At 39.0% G+C, this 21,262-nt stretch overlaps 1 protein-coding gene across 1 annotated transcript; it reads right to left on the bottom strand.

Moving 5' to 3' along the window:
- Nucleotides 1-9,702: 9,702 nt before the first annotated feature.
- On the bottom strand, nt 9,703-20,419 carry LOC121266974 (7-deoxyloganetin glucosyltransferase-like). Its single transcript, XM_041170851.1, has 2 exons — nt 19,743-20,419; nt 9,703-10,851 (listed from the first exon to the last, which is right to left on the bottom strand). The coding sequence occupies exons 1-2, from the start codon at nt 20,269-20,271 to the stop codon at nt 9,905-9,907; spliced, it is 1,476 nt and encodes a 491-aa protein (XP_041026785.1). The 5' UTR covers nt 20,272-20,419; the 3' UTR covers nt 9,703-9,904.
- Between the last annotated feature and the right edge of the window lie 843 nt (nt 20,420-21,262).

Raw genomic sequence — 21,262 nt, 5'->3', positions numbered from 1 at the left:
TGGGAAATTTCCCCCTAATGTATTTGCGACCAATATAAATAACAGTATAATTTTGGTCGTTAAAAGTGATATCAACGAGTAATTTAAAGTTTTTCTCATTAGAGATAGACTTTTAGCTACGAGTTTTATATTGCAGCTAAAACATTATCTTTTGTGAAGATAAATTGGGTCGCATTAAATTAATTATTAGATTATAAAGGAAAAAAATATATCTTTATTAAAAATTATTATTTATAACAAAATGATATTTACCTATTAAAAATAAATTATTTATGAGAAAATGCAACTCGTTGGCAACACTCAATTGTAACAAGATTGTTAGCGACGATTACAATCATTGCTAATTCTATAATTGTTGTCACAATTACATTCTCATTAGGTGGGATATTTTTCCGTTTATGTATTTGTGACCAATACAAATGATAATATAATTTTTGTCATTAAAAGTGATATCAGTGACGAATTTAAAGTTTTTCTCACTGAAAATAAATCTTTAACTACGATTTTTATATCGTCACTAAAAAATTACCTTTTCCGAAGATAAATTGGGTCACAAAAAGTCGATTATTAGACTAAAACTGACAAAAAATTATAGTTTCACTAAAATTTATTTTTTATGACAAAATGCAACTAGTTAGCAATGCTTTACTGCACCAAGATTATTAGTGACAATTATAGTCGTTACTAGTTCTATAATTATCGTTACAATTATTTTATCATTTGGTGAAAAATTTTTCCACTTATGTATTTGCGTCCAATATAAATGATGGTACAATTTTGGTTGTTAAAAGTAATATCAGTGACGAATTTAAAATTTTCTTCACTAAAGGTAATCCCTTAGCTACGGTCTTTATATCGCTCCTAAAATTTTCGTCGGTAAAAGTGATTTTTCTTGTAGTGGTGGGTGTTTTTCATAGAGTACGAGATGGTAAATAGTGACTGATAAGAAGAAATTTTCATTTCCTATACATGATTTCAACTCCTAACCTATATTATTATATGCAGCAATCTAACCTTTCCAATATAATAGATCGAATTTGCAACTTCAATAAGATCGTACAACTTTTCCTTAAAATCTTATGAAACCAGCTTCAGATTTAAAAAAATCTAAAGCTCATGAATATCAAAACATCTCCAACCTGCATTTTGCTAGAATCTGCATATATCTTCTAGTCCAGTACTCATGTGATTGTGGTTGCATATGTAATATTTATATTATTTGCATGATATATCACTACTGATCAATATTAAAGCGAGTCTTGAGTAGTGCGAGTCGAGCAAATTATCAAGTAATTAATTGACTCATCTTTTTGTATGCTTTCCAGTTTCCTTCGACTTGTATAAGCCCTTTATTTCATCTGACGGCTCCTTCGTTCTTTTGATAGCCAAGCTACTCCCACTCTTTGAAAGGAAGAAAGATAAGCCCAACTTGCTGCAATATAGTTCATTTGTAGCCCGCAATTAAAGCTAGCTAGCTAATTAATCATTTTCTTATTTTTTATACATTAATTTAACAGTCCATCCTTAATTTTCTTTCCAATATTCTTGCATGGAAAAATGAGGAATATTTAAATAAAGTAGAAGAGAGTGGATATTAAAATTGGAAAAATAAATATAGACTTTCCAAGTAAAATTGGTTCAACTAGTTTGGATAGATCATATATAGATAGTTGAGTGGAACGTTACAAGTTCTCTAATGCTTCCCAATTGATTATTATTATATAGATAAAACTATATCTTCTTCTTTCTTTTTTTTTTTTTTTTTGAGTTTGGAATATTATGTTATTACTGGAGTTAAATATTATTTTATTATGGAAAGTCAACCCCTGTATAATTCAAGCAACGAGCAAAAGTGCCAATGGTCTTTTGGTCGAATGGCATTAGCCCTAATCCTTTGGCTTATAACGGGATATAATTTCATCAGAGAAATGATCTTATATTGCAGTCTAATTATGCCATGCTTTGGCCGAGGTCCTTTGGATTAATTAGCAATACCTTGGTTTCTCACTAAAATTACGTTTGGATGTTGAGCTGAGTTGTACTGAGTTGAGTTCTCTATAAATAGTGGTGAGTTGAGATTATGTAGTGAGCTCTGTAGGGCCCACCTAAGATGAGTTTAAATGTGTTTTGATGTTAAGATTAATTTAGATGTATTTATGCGAAATTAATAAAGGTTGTGCATCCCATGTGTAAAAAGGTATTGAATTGAAAAATGTTGTGGGTCCCACGTGTAAAGAGGTTTTAGTTGAAATGAGTTTAGTGATTTGAGATCAATTGGATGTTTGGATATTAGAAGATGAGATCAATTGAGATTAAAGTTAAAAATTGAATAAAATATTGTTAGAATATATTTTTTAAATATTATTTTGAAACTTGAAAAAGTTGAATTGTATATTTTATTTTGTGTGAAAATTTAAAAAAATTATAATAATTAGATGAGACGAGATGAGATGGAGTTGCGAGGAGTTGTGAAAAATAAACAAAACTTTGAACTTAACTCAGCTAAACTGAGCGCAATCAAGGAATCAAATGAGCCCTAAGAGAACCAATGATGGAATCCCCTACCCCATGTACCAAAAAAAAATTATACCATATTTTGGCCTTTTTTTTTTTTTTTTGGCAGGATTTTCGTATGCTAAATTATTCTCCTTTAATTGAGAAGAGCCAAGTTTAATATTGTTTTTCTCATTTATAGAATTGTAGGGTCGACTGTAGCCCTGGAAATTTGCGCCGATAGTGGAAAGTAAGATGGATTCACTCCATTGTTCCTGAGTATTTTTCGCTTCATGGGGACCTCTATAACTTTTTCTTTACCTTTCCCAGAGTATGAATCTGCCAACTTTTTGGAGGATGAAGATGAGTTTTCATCTGCTTCTTTTAGACGCACTGGGGGAAGTATAACCCTGAGGATTTCCTTTGGAATAGCAACTTCAGTGACAGGAGGAGAGATCATAGGGGCCTTCGAAAGTTGTTTCTCTGGCAGATCGGATTCTGGTGTTGTTGCACTTGTAGATCAAAGCCATTATTTCTTATGTTAAGGGGGCTTTCAGCTCTCACCCCTGGACCGAATTGCATGATCTGTGGGTTGGTATCAAAATTTGGACAAGCTTGCGTTGTATGACCGAGTCTCCCGCAACCATAATAGAAATCAGAGAGCCTCTTAAATTTTATGTGGATTTTCTTGGTCTCCCTATTTGGCCTCGGTAGCTCGAAGGATTCAGGGAGAGGTTCATCCACCCTTAGCTCAACTCTAATTCGAAGGTAACATACCAATCTGTTCAACAATAAAACTTACAACATCTTAAGAATTCTACAAAATCACGTAGCCACCAACCAAATATTGCCTATATTTTTTCGCTCAATGTGTGTGTTTGGAGAGAAAAACAAATGAAAATTAAAAAAGTATTGGTAGATACAGTCATAGATTGTACAAACGTCATGGACTCACATACTCATTTTGAAAAGAGTGGGGTTTCACCATTAAGAAAATTAATTTTTTTTATATGAGTCTCATAACTACTCTCTTTTTATCAAAAGAAATACACAACACTTACACAACTGTAAATATCATTTTACTTGTTGAGTCATTGTAGCAAAAAATGATTATTGGTTGAACTCTAGACCGTTATCTATGTGGAGAATGTAGTCCTTATTTCACTCAATTGACTTGAATATTTCTTGGGTCTCAAAATATGGGCTTATACCCATAATAGGCCCAAATCATCCCTATGAGCTTTATTTCAGCCCTTTTTTTTGTTTTGGATTCGGACCTTTATCCAGGGCTACAGTCGACCCTACAATTCTATAAATGAGAAAAACAATATTAAACTTGGCTCTTCTCAATTAAAGGAGAAGAGCTGATTTGCTGATTTCAAGCAATTCCCATTTATAGCTGATTTGCCTCACAACATTAACTGATTTAATCACCGCTACCCCCCGCTCCCCTACAACTCCAATCAACCGATCAGTCCCTTAAATATTTTCCCTTCACCTCCTCATCCTTCGTCTAACTAAATGGGCCAAACCCAAAGCTTTCATCAGGGCCCAACAATATGCAAAACACCTCCATATACAAGCAGATCATCCAGCATTTAGACCACTTCAATGGCCCATTCCACCACACAAAAATTGATCCATCATCAGCTTTAAAAGAAACAAACTTCACAAGTCAAGCCTTTCTTCCTTCTGAGCCCAAAAATTATCTGTCAGGAGGCTGACCCATGCAAAAGGCCTGACCATAGCTTGTGACCCTCATCCTTCAAGCAAACCCATATCCTCCTTCAAGCAACCCCATAACAGAGCCCACCCTCATTCCTCCCTCCCCCTAAAAAAGACACAGTCACTCCCCCCAGCCCATTAACAAATAAGACCCCAGCCAACCCATCAAGACACAATCCCCCCCCCCCTCCTTCGTCCCAGCCAACCCTTCAGCAGTACAACCTCCCTTCATGCCCGTGAACCTTTACCACCACCCCCCTTTCCTTCGTCCCTCTCCATTACTCCACCCGAAAATCACAATCCCAAAAAAAGAGCCTTTACTCACTCAGAAAAGCATGTTCCCATAAAGAAGAGAGCTTTGATCTTTTATCCAAAAAATGATTCTGAAATCATACCAGCAGTGAAGAAACTGAAAGTGAAGATAATATCCCTCTGGCTTCTTTAATCAAATCCAGTGGCAAGAGGAAATATTCAGTAGTCCAGTAAGGAAGAACAACGTTTGACCCACTGCAAAAGGCAACAACACAAGCTGTAACTTCTCAGGATGGTAATATCTCTCAGACCCCTCCTCAGAAATTTGCATATTTGGTTAAAGCAGCCAAAATGGTAGGAGAAATCCTATCATCGCCCAAGACATGAGGCTTTTGTAATGGACTGTAGAGGAATCACCCGTTCCTCTGCAAGGTGTAGTTTAAGGGCCCAAATCAGGACTCACCAACCTGATTTAATTCTTCTTGTTGAAACTCTCTTAATGGATAATAAAACTCATGGTGTTGTAAATAGCCTAGGTTTTTCCCTCTTTATGCATGTCCCTCCTCAAGGTAAAAGGGGAGGTCTGTTAGTTTTGTAACGTCCTGGTATGGACGTCAAAACTGTACATATTTCTAGTAATATTATGGCTTTTATGGTGTACTCAGATCCAACTTACACTCCATGGTTACTCTTATGTATTTATTGCCCCACACAACCAACTCACAAGACTAACTTCTGGAACATGCTCAATAGTATTATCTCTGCTTTCTCAGAATAAGAGACTGTAATGCTATTTTGAATCAAGAAGAAAAAGTTGGGGGAAGGCATTTTGCTTCGTTCTCCTGCCCTAGTGGATTAAAACTTTTTATGGAACAAAATAGCCTTACTGATCTAGGCTTCTTAAGGACCGAAATTCACATGGACCAATAAGCGACATAGGCGTAGTAACATCAGGGAAAGGCTAGACCATGGCATTGCAAACTCTCAATGGTCCCCAATGTTTCCAGATGCTAAAACTCACAACCTTCCCATTCATTCATCGGATCATGGACCTCTATTTCTCAACACCTCAGATAGTGGTAAGCCATTTCGATCTTTTAAGTTTGAAAAATCTTGAACTAGGGATCCGACTAGTTTCTTATTTGTGAAGAATGCCTAGGAATCAATTTTTTTTATCCTTTCCCAGAAACTAAAGACCATCAAAAGAGCTCTTAAGATCTAGAACAAAAACTCTTTTGGACATATTCAATCCCAAATTCTTAATTTAACCAACCATTTAGCTCAGATCCAATCCACAAACCTTACAGATCATTCCTCTCTCATGGAAGAACATCTTAAAGTCTGCTTAGAGGAACAACTTAGGAGAGAGGAAATCCTTTGGCGTCAAAAATCGCACACCCAATGGCTCACTACCACTGATTTGAACACTAAATTCTTTCACATGTCATCTACCATCAAAAGGAGGAGGAATGGCATCTATTGTATAAAGAACTCTAATTATCAGTGGATTAATGACAACTCCAAAATTCAGGATATGTTCATCGACTGTTTCAAAAACATTTTTACTTCCTCTCTTCATGACATTCCTGAAAATTTTGGACAATCTCTTTCCCGAGAAGCTCAATTTCCAAGATAATGACTTTCTTTGCAGCATCCCAAATGATGATAAAATCTTTCAAGCCATTAAACAAACCCCCTCCTCTAATTCCCCGGGCCCGGATGGCTTCACTGACTTATTCTATAAGCATTATTGGGATATTGTTAAACCAGACCTCATTTTGTCAATCTAGTACTTTTTCAACAACGACCATCTCTTGAGAGAAATGAATCATACTCATATTGTGCTCATCCCAAAAACACAGACAGCTAACACTTTCCATCAATTCAGACTAATAAGCCTGTCAAACTTCTGTGATAAAATCATCTCAAAAACTCTTGCCAACAGGTTTAAATCTGTGCTTCATAAATTCATTTTCCCACAACAATCAGCTTTTATCCCGGGTAAATTAATCCAAGAAAATACCATCATTGCCCAGGATATCTTCCATCATCTGAAAAGAAAAAAATTGGATTAAAGTTCTAACTTGGAGAACTTTAACTTGAAAGATAGACATGGAGAACGCCTTCGATTTTATGGAATGAGATTTTCTTATCAAAGTTCTAACTTGATTAGGCTTTAGTCAAATATGGATTAATTGGATTAAAGAGTGTATATCCACCGTTTCCTACTCTATCGTCGTAAATTGGAGTCCTCATGGTCATTTCACCCCCTTTTGAGGATTAAGACAAGGAGACCCCTTATCCCATTTCCTGTTCATTACTGGAAGTAAGGTACTATCTAGGCTCATCTCAAGAGAGGAAAATTTAGGCAATATCAGTGGAATTAGTATAAGTAGGAGAGGTCCCTCCCTTACCCATCTCCTCTTTGCAAACAATCTTATCCTCTTCGGTTCTGCCTCATCCAATAGTGCCAAAGCATTCCAAAATTGTCTCGAGATTTACTCATCATGGTCAAGCCAAAAGATCAATGCCAACAAATCCTCCATACAATTCAGTAACAATACTCCCATGTCTTCAAAAAGAGAAGTGAAAAAAATCCTCAACTTCAAAGCCTGCACTAGTAGAGTCAAATATCTAGGTCTCGCCCTTAGCTTTGATGCCCTGCTAAGATCCTTTTTAAAGACATTATTGAAAAGTCCAATCTAAGCTCTCAGACTGGAAATCTAAACTACTCTCTCAAGCGGGAAGAACTACTTTGATCATATCAGTCGCAAGCATAATTCCCTTTTACATCATGTCAAGTATGTGGATCCCCAAGAGCATCTCTAGTCAACTTGATAGAGCTTGTATGAAGTTATGGTGGGGCTTTGATCAGAAAAAAAAAAAAAAAAAGGCACAACTTCACTCTTAAATCTTGGAGCTCGATCTGTCGACCAAAATCAATGGGGGGCTTAGGGATCAGAACCACCACTTCTTTTAACAAAGCTCTTCTGAGTAAACTTGGATGACATCTCATCAGTGATGATAGTCATGTTTGGAAAATTTTCCTAACAAAAAAATACCTTAATTCTTCCCATTGGCTTGATGTGAGATGCAAGCAATCTGACTCGAGGTTCTAGAAAGGTCTGTTAAAACAATGAGATCTCCTATCCACTAGTTTTTGTTTCCAGATCAATAATGGGTCTGACACCCGAGTGTGGTGTGATCTTTGGATCCTTTCTCTGAACAGACATATTCCTAATGCCTCACACTCTTCCATCATCCTTGACCCACACATGAAAGTCACTGACCTTACCCTCGAGCAACCCAGGCGAAGGAATAGTGTTTTGCTTCAAACTCTCTTCTCTGAGAGCTCTGTGACTGAGATAGAAAAGATCCTTTTAGCACTTTTTAACTTCCACAACAAGAAAGATAGCATCAAATGGGTTCTTCATTCTTTCGAAAAATTCTTTGTCAAATCAGCTTATGCAGCCATTATATCCCAACATCAGGGTCAAAATTCTGAGTACCCCTGCTCATTTGGAAGAAACTCTGGTCCCTCAAAATCCAAGATAGGCTCAAAATGTTTCTCTGGAAAGTGCTTAACGATATCTTGCCTACCAAAAGCCTCTTAAAAAACTGCTTATCCCTTTCTGAGGATCAGACTCTTTGCCCCATCTGCAACACAGAAGAGGAAAACCTTTCACATCTTTTCTTAAGATGTCCCAACTCAAGAATTCTGTGGTGCCAATCCCCTTGGCCCTTAAACATAGATAGGATGGCTAATCAAGACATCATAAACTAGATCCTTTTTATTCTAAATCCAAACATCAGTCTTACTATAATAACTCAAGGCACCCAAAAATTCCAGCTCTTTGCAATCTTAGCCACGGACAATATTTGGTTCTATCGGAACCAAATCATTCATGATTCCCCCGCCATAAATACTGATCAGTTTGTTGCAAAGGTCCTAAAGTCTTGCAAGGAACACTGCAATGCATGGGAGTGGAAATCATTGGGCAATGCTCCTTTCTGGACCACTCCTCCACCAGATTTTCTCTCAATTTCATTCGACACTGCAGTTAGGGAGTTTGGGAGCATAGCAGCAGCAGTCGGCAGAATCCACGGTGGTACAGTTATCTTTGTAATCACAAAGTTTTCAAGATGAAGGAACTCGAACCTGGGAGAAGCAATGGCAGCAAGTTTAGGTGTACAGGAAGCCCTTCTACATCAGCACAAAAATATCATTTTAGAAGAGGATTCACAAGTGGTCGTTGACGCGCTACAACAACCTCAACAAACTTCGAAATGGACAATAGAAGCCACAATCAGAGACATAAGGATCTTGCTTCAGAATTTCAACAAATGGGAAGCAACTAAAATCCATCGATTTCAAAATCGATGTGCATATTCCATTACGCAATGGGCAGCAACGAACAATTTGTTCGGCAAAATCCCCTTAACAGAGTACCTGAGTGCATGTTGGAGTTCCATAGTGGAAAAGATCCACCTTTTATTCCTTTTTAATTATTGCCGTAATTGTTGTAATTATTGGAGTTGCAATACTCTGTAAGAACTATTCCACCTCCTTAATGAATCTTTCTATTTGCTGAGAAAAAAAATATGCTCCTTTGAGCGGGTGTGTTTTGGGTTTCCAATGATATAGTTTGGTCACTTTGGTGCCTCGAGCAATGACCCTGCTTGAAGAAGAGTGTGAGGAAGAACTTTGAGAAACATCTCTACTTTTTTGGTTTATATTTCAGTAACGCTAGATATAATCATGAGTTATATAAGTGCTGCACATTCATTTTAAAAAAGAGTAGGGTCTACTATTAAAAAATTAATTTTTTATGCGAGTATCATATTTACTTACTTTTTTCAAAAAATATTTGTGACACTTGCGCACTTTATTATTGTTAATATCATTTCACTTTTTAAAAAATCTTTTAAGTAGAGTCTTCCAAGAGGGGAAAGAACATGGATTTATATTTATTCTTCCATTCAAAGTCAAATAAGTTTAGTATTTGTTTTCATTTAGCAGAAAAAGGGGACTTACAGGGTTTGAAGAAATAATAATACAGCAAAATATATATATTTAAGCTGCATAAATCATCAACCAGTTTCCAGTTCATCCTAATCCACAAACAAATCAAACACAAGGTTCAGAAATAAAGTAGGTGGAAAATGTAGAACAGAGTCGCAAAATTAATGTTACAACCTTCAACAGATGTGACACAAACACAAGCAAAAGCATGAAAGAAAAATACATATTTGTGCCTTTCATTAAGATATATACTGCTATCAAGATGGTATAATAATTAATCATTACCTTGCTATCTGAATTTCGATACATGCTTAAATCCCATACATATATTGACATTGCAGATGTAGTATTCCTTGGCATTCGGTGCTTTTCAACGTCCAGCTTTATATTCAAGCCCCATGCAATGAAAACCTACGGAATCAACTGCAGCAACACCTCGTTGACCACTTTGTCCAGATTCAAGTTTGATGTGCCTTCTGAACCAACTGCTTCCTCAGCCATTTTCTTCCACTCCATGGCATGTTTCCTCATCTCCTTACCCTTCTCTCCATCCATTAACTCTCTCACAAGCCTCTCCACTTCATCTCTTTTTACATTACGATCAATCTCCATGCCAATGCCCCATTCAACACAAGCAAACCTGCAATTTGTCTGCTGGTCAGCAAAGAATGGCCAACAGAGCACAGGCACTCCTGCGCACATGCTTTCAAGCATCGAGTTCCATCCGCTATGGGTTAAGAATCCCCCGATTGATGGGTGGCTTAGCACATGCTCTTGTGGGCACCAACTTAATAGAATACCTCTGTCTTTTGTTTCAATTACAAACTCATGATCCGGTACATTAATCAGTGAAGCATCCTTCACCACGTCAGGCCTAATTACCCACAGGAAGGCTTTCTTACTATTAGCAAGTCCCCAAGCAAACTCGACCATTTGTGGCGGCGTTAGGTCTGCAACACTGCCAAAATTTACGTAAATAACTGAGTTGCGTTCCTTGGAGTTGAGCCATTCGAGATAGTCAGCAGAGTCATATTTCCAAAGATTGGAACCAATATTGGATACTAAATCCTTTTGTGGAATCTGATTGAGAAGCAAATGAAGAGGGCCGATGGAGTAAATGGGAGGAAACATGGAGGAAAGGGTGTCCAATGCTTCACGCTCCAGTGCATCAAAAGTGTTCACAACTATGGCGGAAGCTTTCGAAGCTTTCTCTATCATCTCCAAAATAAAGTTCAGCATGATATCGTTTGGATCCAACGTGAATAGAAAGCTGGGGAGATCCTTGAGGCGGATTTTTTTCAACCCGGGAATCCAGTCAATAGTTGTGTCCATGTACCCATTTGGAAGACAGCTCTCGTCTACATTTGTCATTCAAAAAAATAAAGTTTAAATGTTGTTTCATTAATTTAAAACCTATTACATGTAATATTTAGATCAACTCTTGATCGGATTTATACAAAGGTGATGACTTTATTTTTCACCTCCCATTTAATTGAGAATTCATGGCAACATCAAATAAAAAGTTATATATAATTTGAAATGAGTTGTAATATTTCAAATTGAAAATATAAGGGCAATAAATAAAATCTCATATATATGGTCTCGGATAGAAAAACTTTTTGTGGCTTAATGATTCCAATGAGTTCCAAGTTCGATAACATTGATTATTAGTTTTGTTGGAATATAGTAGTTTGGGTCTTTTTCTAGATCTTACGAATGATGATAATATGGTCAATCCTCCCTTTGAAGTGAGAGACTTGATCAACAAAAAATATCAAAATAAATATTAAAAAAAATAATTAATGGTTATAGCATCTAGATTTTCACGTTTCAAAATTTGAGACTTTAATTTTTAAATTTTGTAAAATTGATACTTTGATTTCAAGAAACTCGCCATTTAGCACCTTTATTAATTGATTTACCCATCGAAAAATAATGACGTGATTGACATGTGACATTCGTATACCACGCATCAGTCTATGATTGGCTGATGTGGATATTAATGCCTTGAATTGCAAAAACTTTATTACTAATTTTGCAATTAAGTATATTATTTATAATGATTTTAAATAAATTCGATTGTAGGCTTGTAGCTCTCATTAGTCTATTTAATATGGCTATAGAGTACTAGTATCAGCTTCGCTATCCCACTTATAAGGGGTTTTTCACCCCTCTTAGTGCGCCTAAGAGGAGCAAGTAAGAGAATAAGAAAATAAAGCCCAGCCCATAACAAATAGGCCCCTCAGCCTAGCCTGCAGGTAGACTCCCCTAGATGCAACCCCCATGTGGGAGCATATTGCAGGGGGATGAGACTCGTCGTCCTAGAGATCCCTCGAACATCATCCAGCCCTTGAGTACCTGTCCACGTGAACGGGCAGGAAATAAAGAGGACTCTCGATCCTCTGACAAAGTGACATTGATGGACCACCGAGGACACCAACAGAGTAAGTCAAATCGAGGAACCACGCCGTATTAATGGCACTATTATCTGAGCTACATGCCACATTAATGACGCCGTCTTAAAAACTTGTCACATTAAAGGACTCTGACAAAAGGAAAGTAAAAAAGACATGGACTCCACGAAGGTAGGCACGATCTGTCTCCCCTAGCCTCCTAGTATAAATAGCAATTTCCAGGTATGAAAACTCTATCTGGTCTTTAGACTCTCTCATTATTTACAAATTTCCAAAATACTCTATTGACTTTAACATCAGAGAGTCTCCAACCCCATGGCCACCCTCTCCCAGCTGCTTTCTTCTTCATTTTCGCAGTCCTAGTTTTGAAGATCTGAGTTGTTGGAACTGCCCAAAGGCGTACGAAACACGACGTTAACAGTGGTGCCGTTTGTGGGATCCTTATAGATCTTGTGTGTACTTTGTATGCCTGCGACAACTCGTTCCAGACAACTCAGAAGGGACACAAAAGAAGTTTACATGGAGGCAAGACTAAAAGCTATGGAGGACTGGGTAACAAAGTTGATCGACGAGGTGCAAAAACTTCGGAAGGAGAAAGAGAAGCTTACAAAACCTCAACAAGGGCAAAATGAAGAGGCAGAACCTAGTAATAGCGAGCACATGGAGTCCCGAAACACTGGAGTTAGAGTGAACGTGGAGGAGGAGAGGAAGAACATGCAAGACGAGCTTCGTAATCTTAAAGGAAAATATGAAGAGATTGCAAGGAAAGTGGGCCCATCGTCATCGATAGACCAACTGCTCACAACACTGGTCTACCCTATACAGAAGAAGTGATGGTTGTGCCGTTACCACCAAAGTTCAAGGTCCCCACCATGGAGATGTACGATGGAGGGAGAGACCCCTTGAGCATTCGGAAACCTTCAGGGCTCACATGACATTGCATGGCTTCTCGGGAGAGGTGGCATGTAGGGCATTCCTGCTGACCCTAATAGGGCTAGCACGAGTATGGTTCGGGTCTCTAGCACCGAATTCCGTAGACAGTTTTGGCAAGTTGGCTCTACTATTTTTGACCTAGTTCATGTCAAGTTGAAGAAGGCGATGCTCAACAACGTACCTCTTTACCATTAAGTAAGGAGAGGAGGAAAGTCTGAAGGCATACTTGTCCCAATTCAACAGGGAGCGCATGACCACCAATGACGAAGACAAAACGATAACCTTGGCCGCGCTTCTGGGTGGTCTAACCACGATCCCAGTTCATGGCCGAGCTGGCGAGAAGGACTCCTGTAATGCTGTGGAAGTTTATGGACCAGGCCGACAATTTCATTAACGCCAAAGACACTCTTCGGGCCTTAATGGAGCAAAGGAAGAATGAGTAGGAACGAGCAGAGAGGAGGGCAAAGGCCCCAGCCAAGGCTTAGGCCCACGGGAAGCCGGAAAAGAACTCCCACGATAAGAGAAGGGAGGAAGCCCAGACGAGGGGACCAAGACCTCGCTTCGACTGACCAACGTTTACCATCCACGAGGACCACACCTTTACCGCCGGCGAAGACGATGATCAAGGCATTGTGTGCCTCTACTGCACGTACCACAAATCCACCTCGCAACAATATCGAAACTGCTTTTCCCAACAAGGAAGGAGAGAGCACGCGTAATGGACAAGGCAACATTACTAGCCCACCTAAAGGCTGGAGTAGGAAAGGAGGGGAAGGTCGAGGGAGAGGAGCACGGATCGAGCCAATCGATGCAGAAGGGAAGAAAGCCCTCGGCAACGACCACCAGCACAGAGGCCGCAACAAGGCCGCCCCTCGCTCACCACCACAGGGAAGGCCCCCCTCAAGGAAATCCTGACCATAATGAGATGAGTTGTAGGTGGGGGGGCTACCACCCTTTTGGGAGGTTGACGAAGAAGTGGTCTTGTATCCCCACGATGATGCACCATATTGGTCGCTAGCTTCACCACCCGGAGAATCCTCATCGACAACGGGAGCTCCGTGGATATTCTGTTTTGGAAAGTTTTCACCAGGATGGGAATAAACGCCGCCCGGTTGCATCCAGCCTCCATGCCATTAAAAGGCTTCTCCGGGGATATGGTTCATCCTATAGGAACCATCGCGTTATCGGTCCTTGCAGGTAGCACCCCTTACCCTGCCTCAGTCATGGTCGACTTCCTAGTGGTGAGCACCTCGTCATCCTACAACGCCATCATTAAAAGGCCCACCCTTAACAACGCGCAGGCAGTCACTTCAACCTACCACCTTAAGATAAAATTCCTAACTTCCCATGGAGTGGGAGAAATCTTAGGCGAATAGGTCCTGGCGAGGGATTGCTACATCCAGGAATTGAAATAGAAAAATGATGGGGTCACCCCGAATGACACCTCCAGGAGAGAGTAGGGCATGTACTGCTTAAGGAGCCTTGGCAGGCCTTAGTAGGGAGCGGGAGGGTGTGTGGTCCCAAAGGCAAAGGCAGAGCAGGCGGAAGCTCCCTGGCTAAAGGCTCCATCTCCCATTATTTTGTAAATTTGCTATTTGAATACTATAAATTGTTGTTGTTTAATGAAAGACATGACTTTTCAGGACAGTGCACCACACCTACTTCAAACTTTCGCGTCGTCGACAAAATGCTGATAAGATGATCTCTAATTAACGTAATCTACAACGATAAAATCGTCATCAATACAATGTCTACCTTCCCTCCGATGCCAACAGGCGGGAGTGGGTCTAGTTTCAAACTACCCGAACAGCGTACCTCCCGCAGGATTAAGGGAAGACCTAGGCCGAAGGCCGCTCTACCCCTCCCACGATAGAGAACAGGTCCTGCGCTCCCGATGGCCAGAACAACTTACCCCAACTCCCATCGTAGCGAAGAACAGACTAACCACATCGCTGTCCAAAAAAGTTACCTCCCCCACTAGGTACCAAAAGGATGAGTATGCCAGAGGTTGCTTCATCCTTCCCGTGGCAGAGTGCAGGCCAGCCTTCGGCTGCCTGAAGATAAAGACTTACCTTCCTTGTGAGTGTCAAAAGGCGGGAGCAAATACAGTCTCAAACTACCCAAACTACATACGTCCCACAGGATCAAGGGGAGAACTAGACTAAATGCAGCTTTACCCTTCCAGAAAATGAAGAGCGGGTCCTGCCCCCTGTGGCCCAAACAAGTTACCCCTACATCTGTCTCAATGAAGAGTGGGCTCAGCGCCAGCCTGACCAAACACTTACCTTCCCTGCGATATTAACGAGAGGGAGCGGGTCCAGTCTCAAACTGTCTGAACAACGTACCTCACGTGGGACCAAAAGGGAGAACTAGGTCGAAGGTCATTCTACCCCTCCCACAATGGAGAGTGGGTCCTATTCCCCGGCAATCCGAACAACTTACCCCGACCTCTATCGTGGCGAAGAATGGATTAGCTATATCGCTGTCTGGACTTACCTCCCCCACGGGGTACCAAAGGGATGGGTATAATGTCTAAGGCTGCTTTATCCCATCCGCGGGGAAGTGTGGGTCAGTCCTCAACTACCCAAAAACGAAGAGTTACTTCCTTGTAAGCATCAATAGGCAGGAGCGAGTCCAGTTGCAAACTGCCCGAAAACTTACCTCCCCGTGAGATTTAAAGGGGTGAGTCACACCAGAGGCTGCTCTATCTCTCCTGCGGGGGAGTGCGGGTCTAGCCCCCTAGCAGCTTGAAGACTTACTCCGACCTTCGCTGGAAATGAAGAGTGGGTTCAACACCAGCCTGACCCAAATCTTACATTTCCCTATCAACAAGCAGGAGTGGGTTCAGTCTCAAACTGACCGAACAAATTACCTCCTCATAGGGTAGCAGGGGCAAGTTGTGCCCAAGGCCGCTCAGACCCTTCTGCAAAGAATAGTGGGTCTAGCCTTTTGGTTGTCCGAATACTTACCCTAACTCCCATTGCAGGGAAAGAGCGGATCGGCCCCACGATTGTCCGAAGAATATCCTCCTCAGGGAATCAAAAGAGTGAGTTTGACTTGAGGCATCCCTACCTCTCCCTGATGGAGTGCAAGTCTAGTCTTTCGACTACCCGATGTGAACAAAATCTCTAACAATGAAACGTCGAAGCAATGGGTGCGCCACCTCGAAGGTCGAATAGCCTAGTTGAATGGTAGATTTCGCAATGTCAACGAGCGGGAGTAGGTTCAGTCCCAAACTGTTCGAACAAATTACCTCCCCGCGGGGTAGCAAGGGTGAGTTGCGCCAGGGGCTGCTTGAACCCTCATGCGGAGGAGAGCGGGCCCGACCTTTCGGCCGACCGACTACTTACCCCAACTCCCATTGTAATAAAGAACGAGCCAGCCCCACGACCACCTAAAGAAATTATCTCATCGAGGGTTAAAGGGGCAGGTTGGCCTGAGACCTCTTGACCTCTCCCCGATAGAGTGCGGGTCGGGTCCTTCAACCGCCTGAATATTTCACCAGGGAATGCGGACATCAATAACTTGGTACAAAGCGGCAAGCAAATCGCAAAATCGTAGTATAGGCCATAGTGCCCTGGTTTGCGAAGTCTAACTCCTACTAAGTTAAGGATAAAGTTATGATAGCTTGCTTATTTTTCAGTCAAGAATTATATACGCAATGTCAACGTATGGGAGTGGGTCCAGTTCCAAACTGCCCAAACAACCTACCTCATGCAGAGACGAAAGGGTCGAGTTGAGCCAGAGGCTGCCTTGTTCCTCCCACGACGGAGAGCGAGTCTGGCCTCCCGGTCACCTAAAATATTTACCCTGGCCCCCATTGTAGCAAAGAGTAGCCCGGATTATTTAAATTCAACTCCACGGCCATGTTGCTACCCAGATGGGCATAGAGGTGGGTTAGCAAAATGCTTCTCGACCTCTCCCTCCGAGGAGGCAACTAGGGTCTTCCTGACGCGGCTTAACTCTTAAGGGGGGTTTCCATTTCTTCCAAGCCAACGGTAATGGACGAGGGCCAATATACGCTGATGACACTTCTTTTTTTTTTTTTTTCAGTTGCATATGAAAATAAAGCATAACAACATAAAATTGAAAAACCAAAGGAGAAGGGCGAGAGAAAGGTAGCCTTAAGCCACATGTAAACATGGTGGGAAAAAGAACAACTCTGGAAGAGTGACCCTCAATGTCGACAACACCCTCGTGTGGACCAGGGACCTCAAAGACCACTGTTTTCGGGACCTGGTAGGTAAGGGCCAGAGATGTCAGTGTCGCAGTTTGGATGCTTGAACGTGCTACCCAAGAAGGACGGTCCGACATCGCAAATTTCTGGTGCGTCTACCCCGTCGGAAACCGTGTTGGGCAGTTATCTCAAGGGCCATTGACGAAAAAGATGAAAGTAATAGAGAAAGAAGAAAGGAGTATAAGGGAGAATGATGGGAAGTTAGAAGAAAAGAAGGGTGAGAAGATTACGGTGTGGATAAAGAAGCTAAGACAATGGCCCAATCGTGCTTATAAAGGAAGAAGACAGCGGTTAATCTCTCATGCCACGTAGTAGAAGGAAGGGGTATGAGACGCTTCGAATCTCGAGAAATACGCACCACGAAGCAACTTGAAGGCGACGAGCCGCTTGACGCCCTCAATCCTGACACAATTGAAAGGATGCCATCAAGTACAAGCATAGTTAACGAAAGACGTGCCAACAAAGGCGGAAAGGGAAACGTTACTAGGGTTGCCAAGCGATAAGGAATCACCTCATACTTTGGAGCCAAACACACGTCATCAAGGCGACCCCGACCTCGATATCAAGACGATTTTAAGATTAAAAAGAATTCTCACTGTACGAGTCCGATAAGAATTGACAGGATAACTATAAGGGACAACGCCACATTAAACTACTCTGACAAAATGAACAGTAAAAAGGACATAGAGTCCATGGGCGCAGGCACGATCTGTCCCCCTCAGACTTCTGGTATAAATAATAATTTCCAAGTACGAGAACTCTCTCTATTCTCCAGACTCTCATTATTTACAAACTTCTAAAATATTCTACTGATTTTGGTATCGGATACTCTCCAGCTCCAAGGCCGCCCTCTCCCAACTGCTACCTTTTTTGTTTTCACATATCCAATTTTAAAGACTTGAGTTTAGGGATCCTAACCCAAAAACATATAAAACGTTAACACCACTGGTCGAAGTTTGCCTAATATCTTGCTTTTACTTTTTGCCTATTCCGGTCACCTAAAATCTAATCTCATAATTTTTTTTTTAAAAAAAAAAAAAAAATCTAATCTCATATGATCTATACTCTATATATAATAATAATAAAATATTATTTATATTCAACTTATTTTCATCTAATTTCTTTTCATTATATTTTGCAAATCTTTTTATCATATTTATTTTTTTATTAAATAAAATATATATTTATTTTAATTAAAAACAGAAGACGAAGATGAGTGAGTACCGGATCGTTGAGAAAACTTGAGAAGAATGGTTGATGATCAGGCGGGAAATGTGATGGTTCCACTGAGTTTGCTTATGTTAAATCGACAGAAATGGGAAGAAGTATGCGAAGGACTGACTTCATGGTTCAGGAAAAGGACAGAAAAAGACGTGGAAAGATAAAAGACACCGAAGGAAAAGAAAAAAGCTAGTGGCTGGCTGAGATTGGCAGCCAAAAAAATCTTAAAAGATCAGGTTGCCTACTCTGCTACAGTACATAACAAAGATGTTGAGCTATTTAATTTTAAGTTTTAGATCAAAGCTTTGATGACCACATAATGCCTAATCTGTTGCAGGTCAATTTTAAAAAAAAAAAAATTAGTTATTATCCATACACCACATATAATTTTTTATTTTTTATTTTTATTAAATATATAATATATAGATAATGAGTAGAAGAATTTAATTAATTTAAAAAAAATAAATTGAAAAAACATTAAAAAAAAATAGGTATATATAAATGTGTATATGATATGTGTGGATGATGAGTAGTAAGACTCGTAACGTTAATTTTTGTAAATTATTTTGCAAAAGTATCATAATTGTATAAAGTATAAATTGTTGTGAAAATATATTGTATAGATATTTTTTTTACCCAATATTAGTTGTATATATCATATATTACAAGTCCGGTGCCTCTCAAAAAGTTTCCCACTTTGGAAAATTGATCCACATTCTATCCCTCTTAGAGCATTCTTATTGGATTAGTTAAAAATTAAATTTAATGAGTATTTAGTTATTAGAGAGCAAAATATGTTCACATTAGATTAGTCAAATTTCAAATATTTAAAATTTATCTACAGTGACTTTCAAAAATTTTTTTAAATTTAAAGATTACTGTACATATATCAAATACATATTTTATTAATTATTTCTCTTTATTTCTTTCTATCACATACTTTATCACAATTAATATATTAATTTGAGTTAGTGATATATTAATTTAATAAGAATATAATTATTAATTAATATATAATAGGTAAAATAGTAAAATATGATAAAATAAAATAAATTAATAATTAAAAAAATTAATTATTTTTGAAATTATTAATTATTCATTACTATATAATGAATAAATGTATAATCTAATGTGAAGATTTGATATGAATAATTAAAACTAAATTTATCTTATATTATTTTATTATTATATAACAAAAAAATAGCTATTTCAATGTAAAAATTTATGTGAATAGAATAGCTAAAAGTTAAATTTACTTTATATTCATAAAAAATGTCATTTAATTTTGACTAATCCATCGAAAGTAATATAAAGAAGACATCTAATGATCATGATAAGAATATGACTGTCGACTTTATTGAACAATCAAGGTATACGTATCTGGATCAGATCTTTGATGGAGGGAAGATTGAGAAAATAGTAACCTTAGGAAGGAAAATCGTACCTTTGAGTACTGCTGTAAGATCACCCCTTTGGACAAGATGGCGGCTATGTGCATATCCTAAAAAGCCACATGCACTCGCAGTCCACAACAGAAGGACAGGGATTCCAAGTTCTTCAGCAGCGTTAATGGCGAAAAACATGCCTATATCACTAACTATGCAGCTCACTGGAGGGACAACATTCGAGGAGACATGAGTATCATTAAGTTTCGCAAGAAGACTACGAAATGAAACCAAGCAAGTCTTTCTGATAGAGTCACTCAGTGATGGGATGTCTTGGGTTGCGTCGTCGGCATCGGAAGGAGGCAAACCGTCGGGGATGGTTTCAAAGCGAAAGCCCGGCAAGCCGTCCAAGGAATCAGGACCTCTAGACTTGAGCAAGCGTCTGTGATTGAACTGAGTGTTGACAAAGGTTACGTGGAAGCCTTTGTGGTGGAGGAGTTTTGCTAGTTTCATCATCGGATTAACATGACCTTGAGCTGGGTATGGGATGCAAACAGCATGAGCCCTGATCTCCTCCACAGAACTCATCTCTCTCTCTCTCTCTCTCTCTCTCTCTCTCTCTCTCTCACTCACGTACACACAACTTGGAAAAACAAACTATACAGACAACAGCACGGGCTCCAATACCGTTTTGTGCACCGACAAGACCAGCAACTCACTCTGCAAGGGCTCTTAACTCAAACTCGTAACTTTCCCGTTCCTCATCATGATTTTCTATTAATTCCTCCTATAGCATCGGGTCCAATGTTTTATACAGTACTGATTTGTTTTCACTCACAGTGTAACGCCCGATGAAATTGAAGAGTTATTACCTTTCACTTAAAAAGCATATATCACAATACATATATGAACTCTAATCTCTTAACTATATAGATTTTACTGTTTTAACTCAACTGCTTCATATAATAACTGGTAATATTATAAATTCTTAATATAAATACCAACCTCACAACATATTACATCATCATTACATAACAAATTTACTAAATAAAATTTTCAATAACCATGACATCATTTTGTGCTTAATTCACTATGCTCACATAATTTTATTGATGACTTATATAATTTCTTATATTTTATCACTTTTTAACTTTACATTTCAGTCTATTTTATTTAATTTTGTTGATTTTAAGCTTTATTGTTGTCATTTAAATTTTATTTCAGATTTAAAGAAAAAAAAAAAAGATCTAAATTTTAGAAGTCTATTATCTAAAGACTCTCAATTTTAAATAAAGATTTATTCGAATGTAAGAGTTGATCACCAGCTCTATTTGAAAATAAAGATTAAGTTAAATTTTTAAAGATGCTAAAGATAGAGAAGATTCTCAAATTCAAAAGGAAGAGACGTGGTAAAGAGAAGTGATTTGAATCTACTCTAGCTATTGGCATCTAACTAGCTACCAGGAGGAGAAAGTAATATATATATATATATATATATATATATATATATATATATATATTTATATATATACACATATATATTAGATGAAAGTAACGTGCAAAGCACATTTGACTAATC

This window comes from Juglans microcarpa x Juglans regia, chromosome 5S (assembly GCF_004785595.1).
Source record: "Juglans microcarpa x Juglans regia isolate MS1-56 chromosome 5S, Jm3101_v1.0, whole genome shotgun sequence".
Classification (NCBI taxonomy): Eukaryota; Viridiplantae; Streptophyta; class Magnoliopsida; order Fagales; family Juglandaceae; genus Juglans; species Juglans microcarpa x Juglans regia.
Note: the sequence above shows the minus strand (reverse complement) of the source record. Positions and strands in the feature narration are given on the sequence as shown.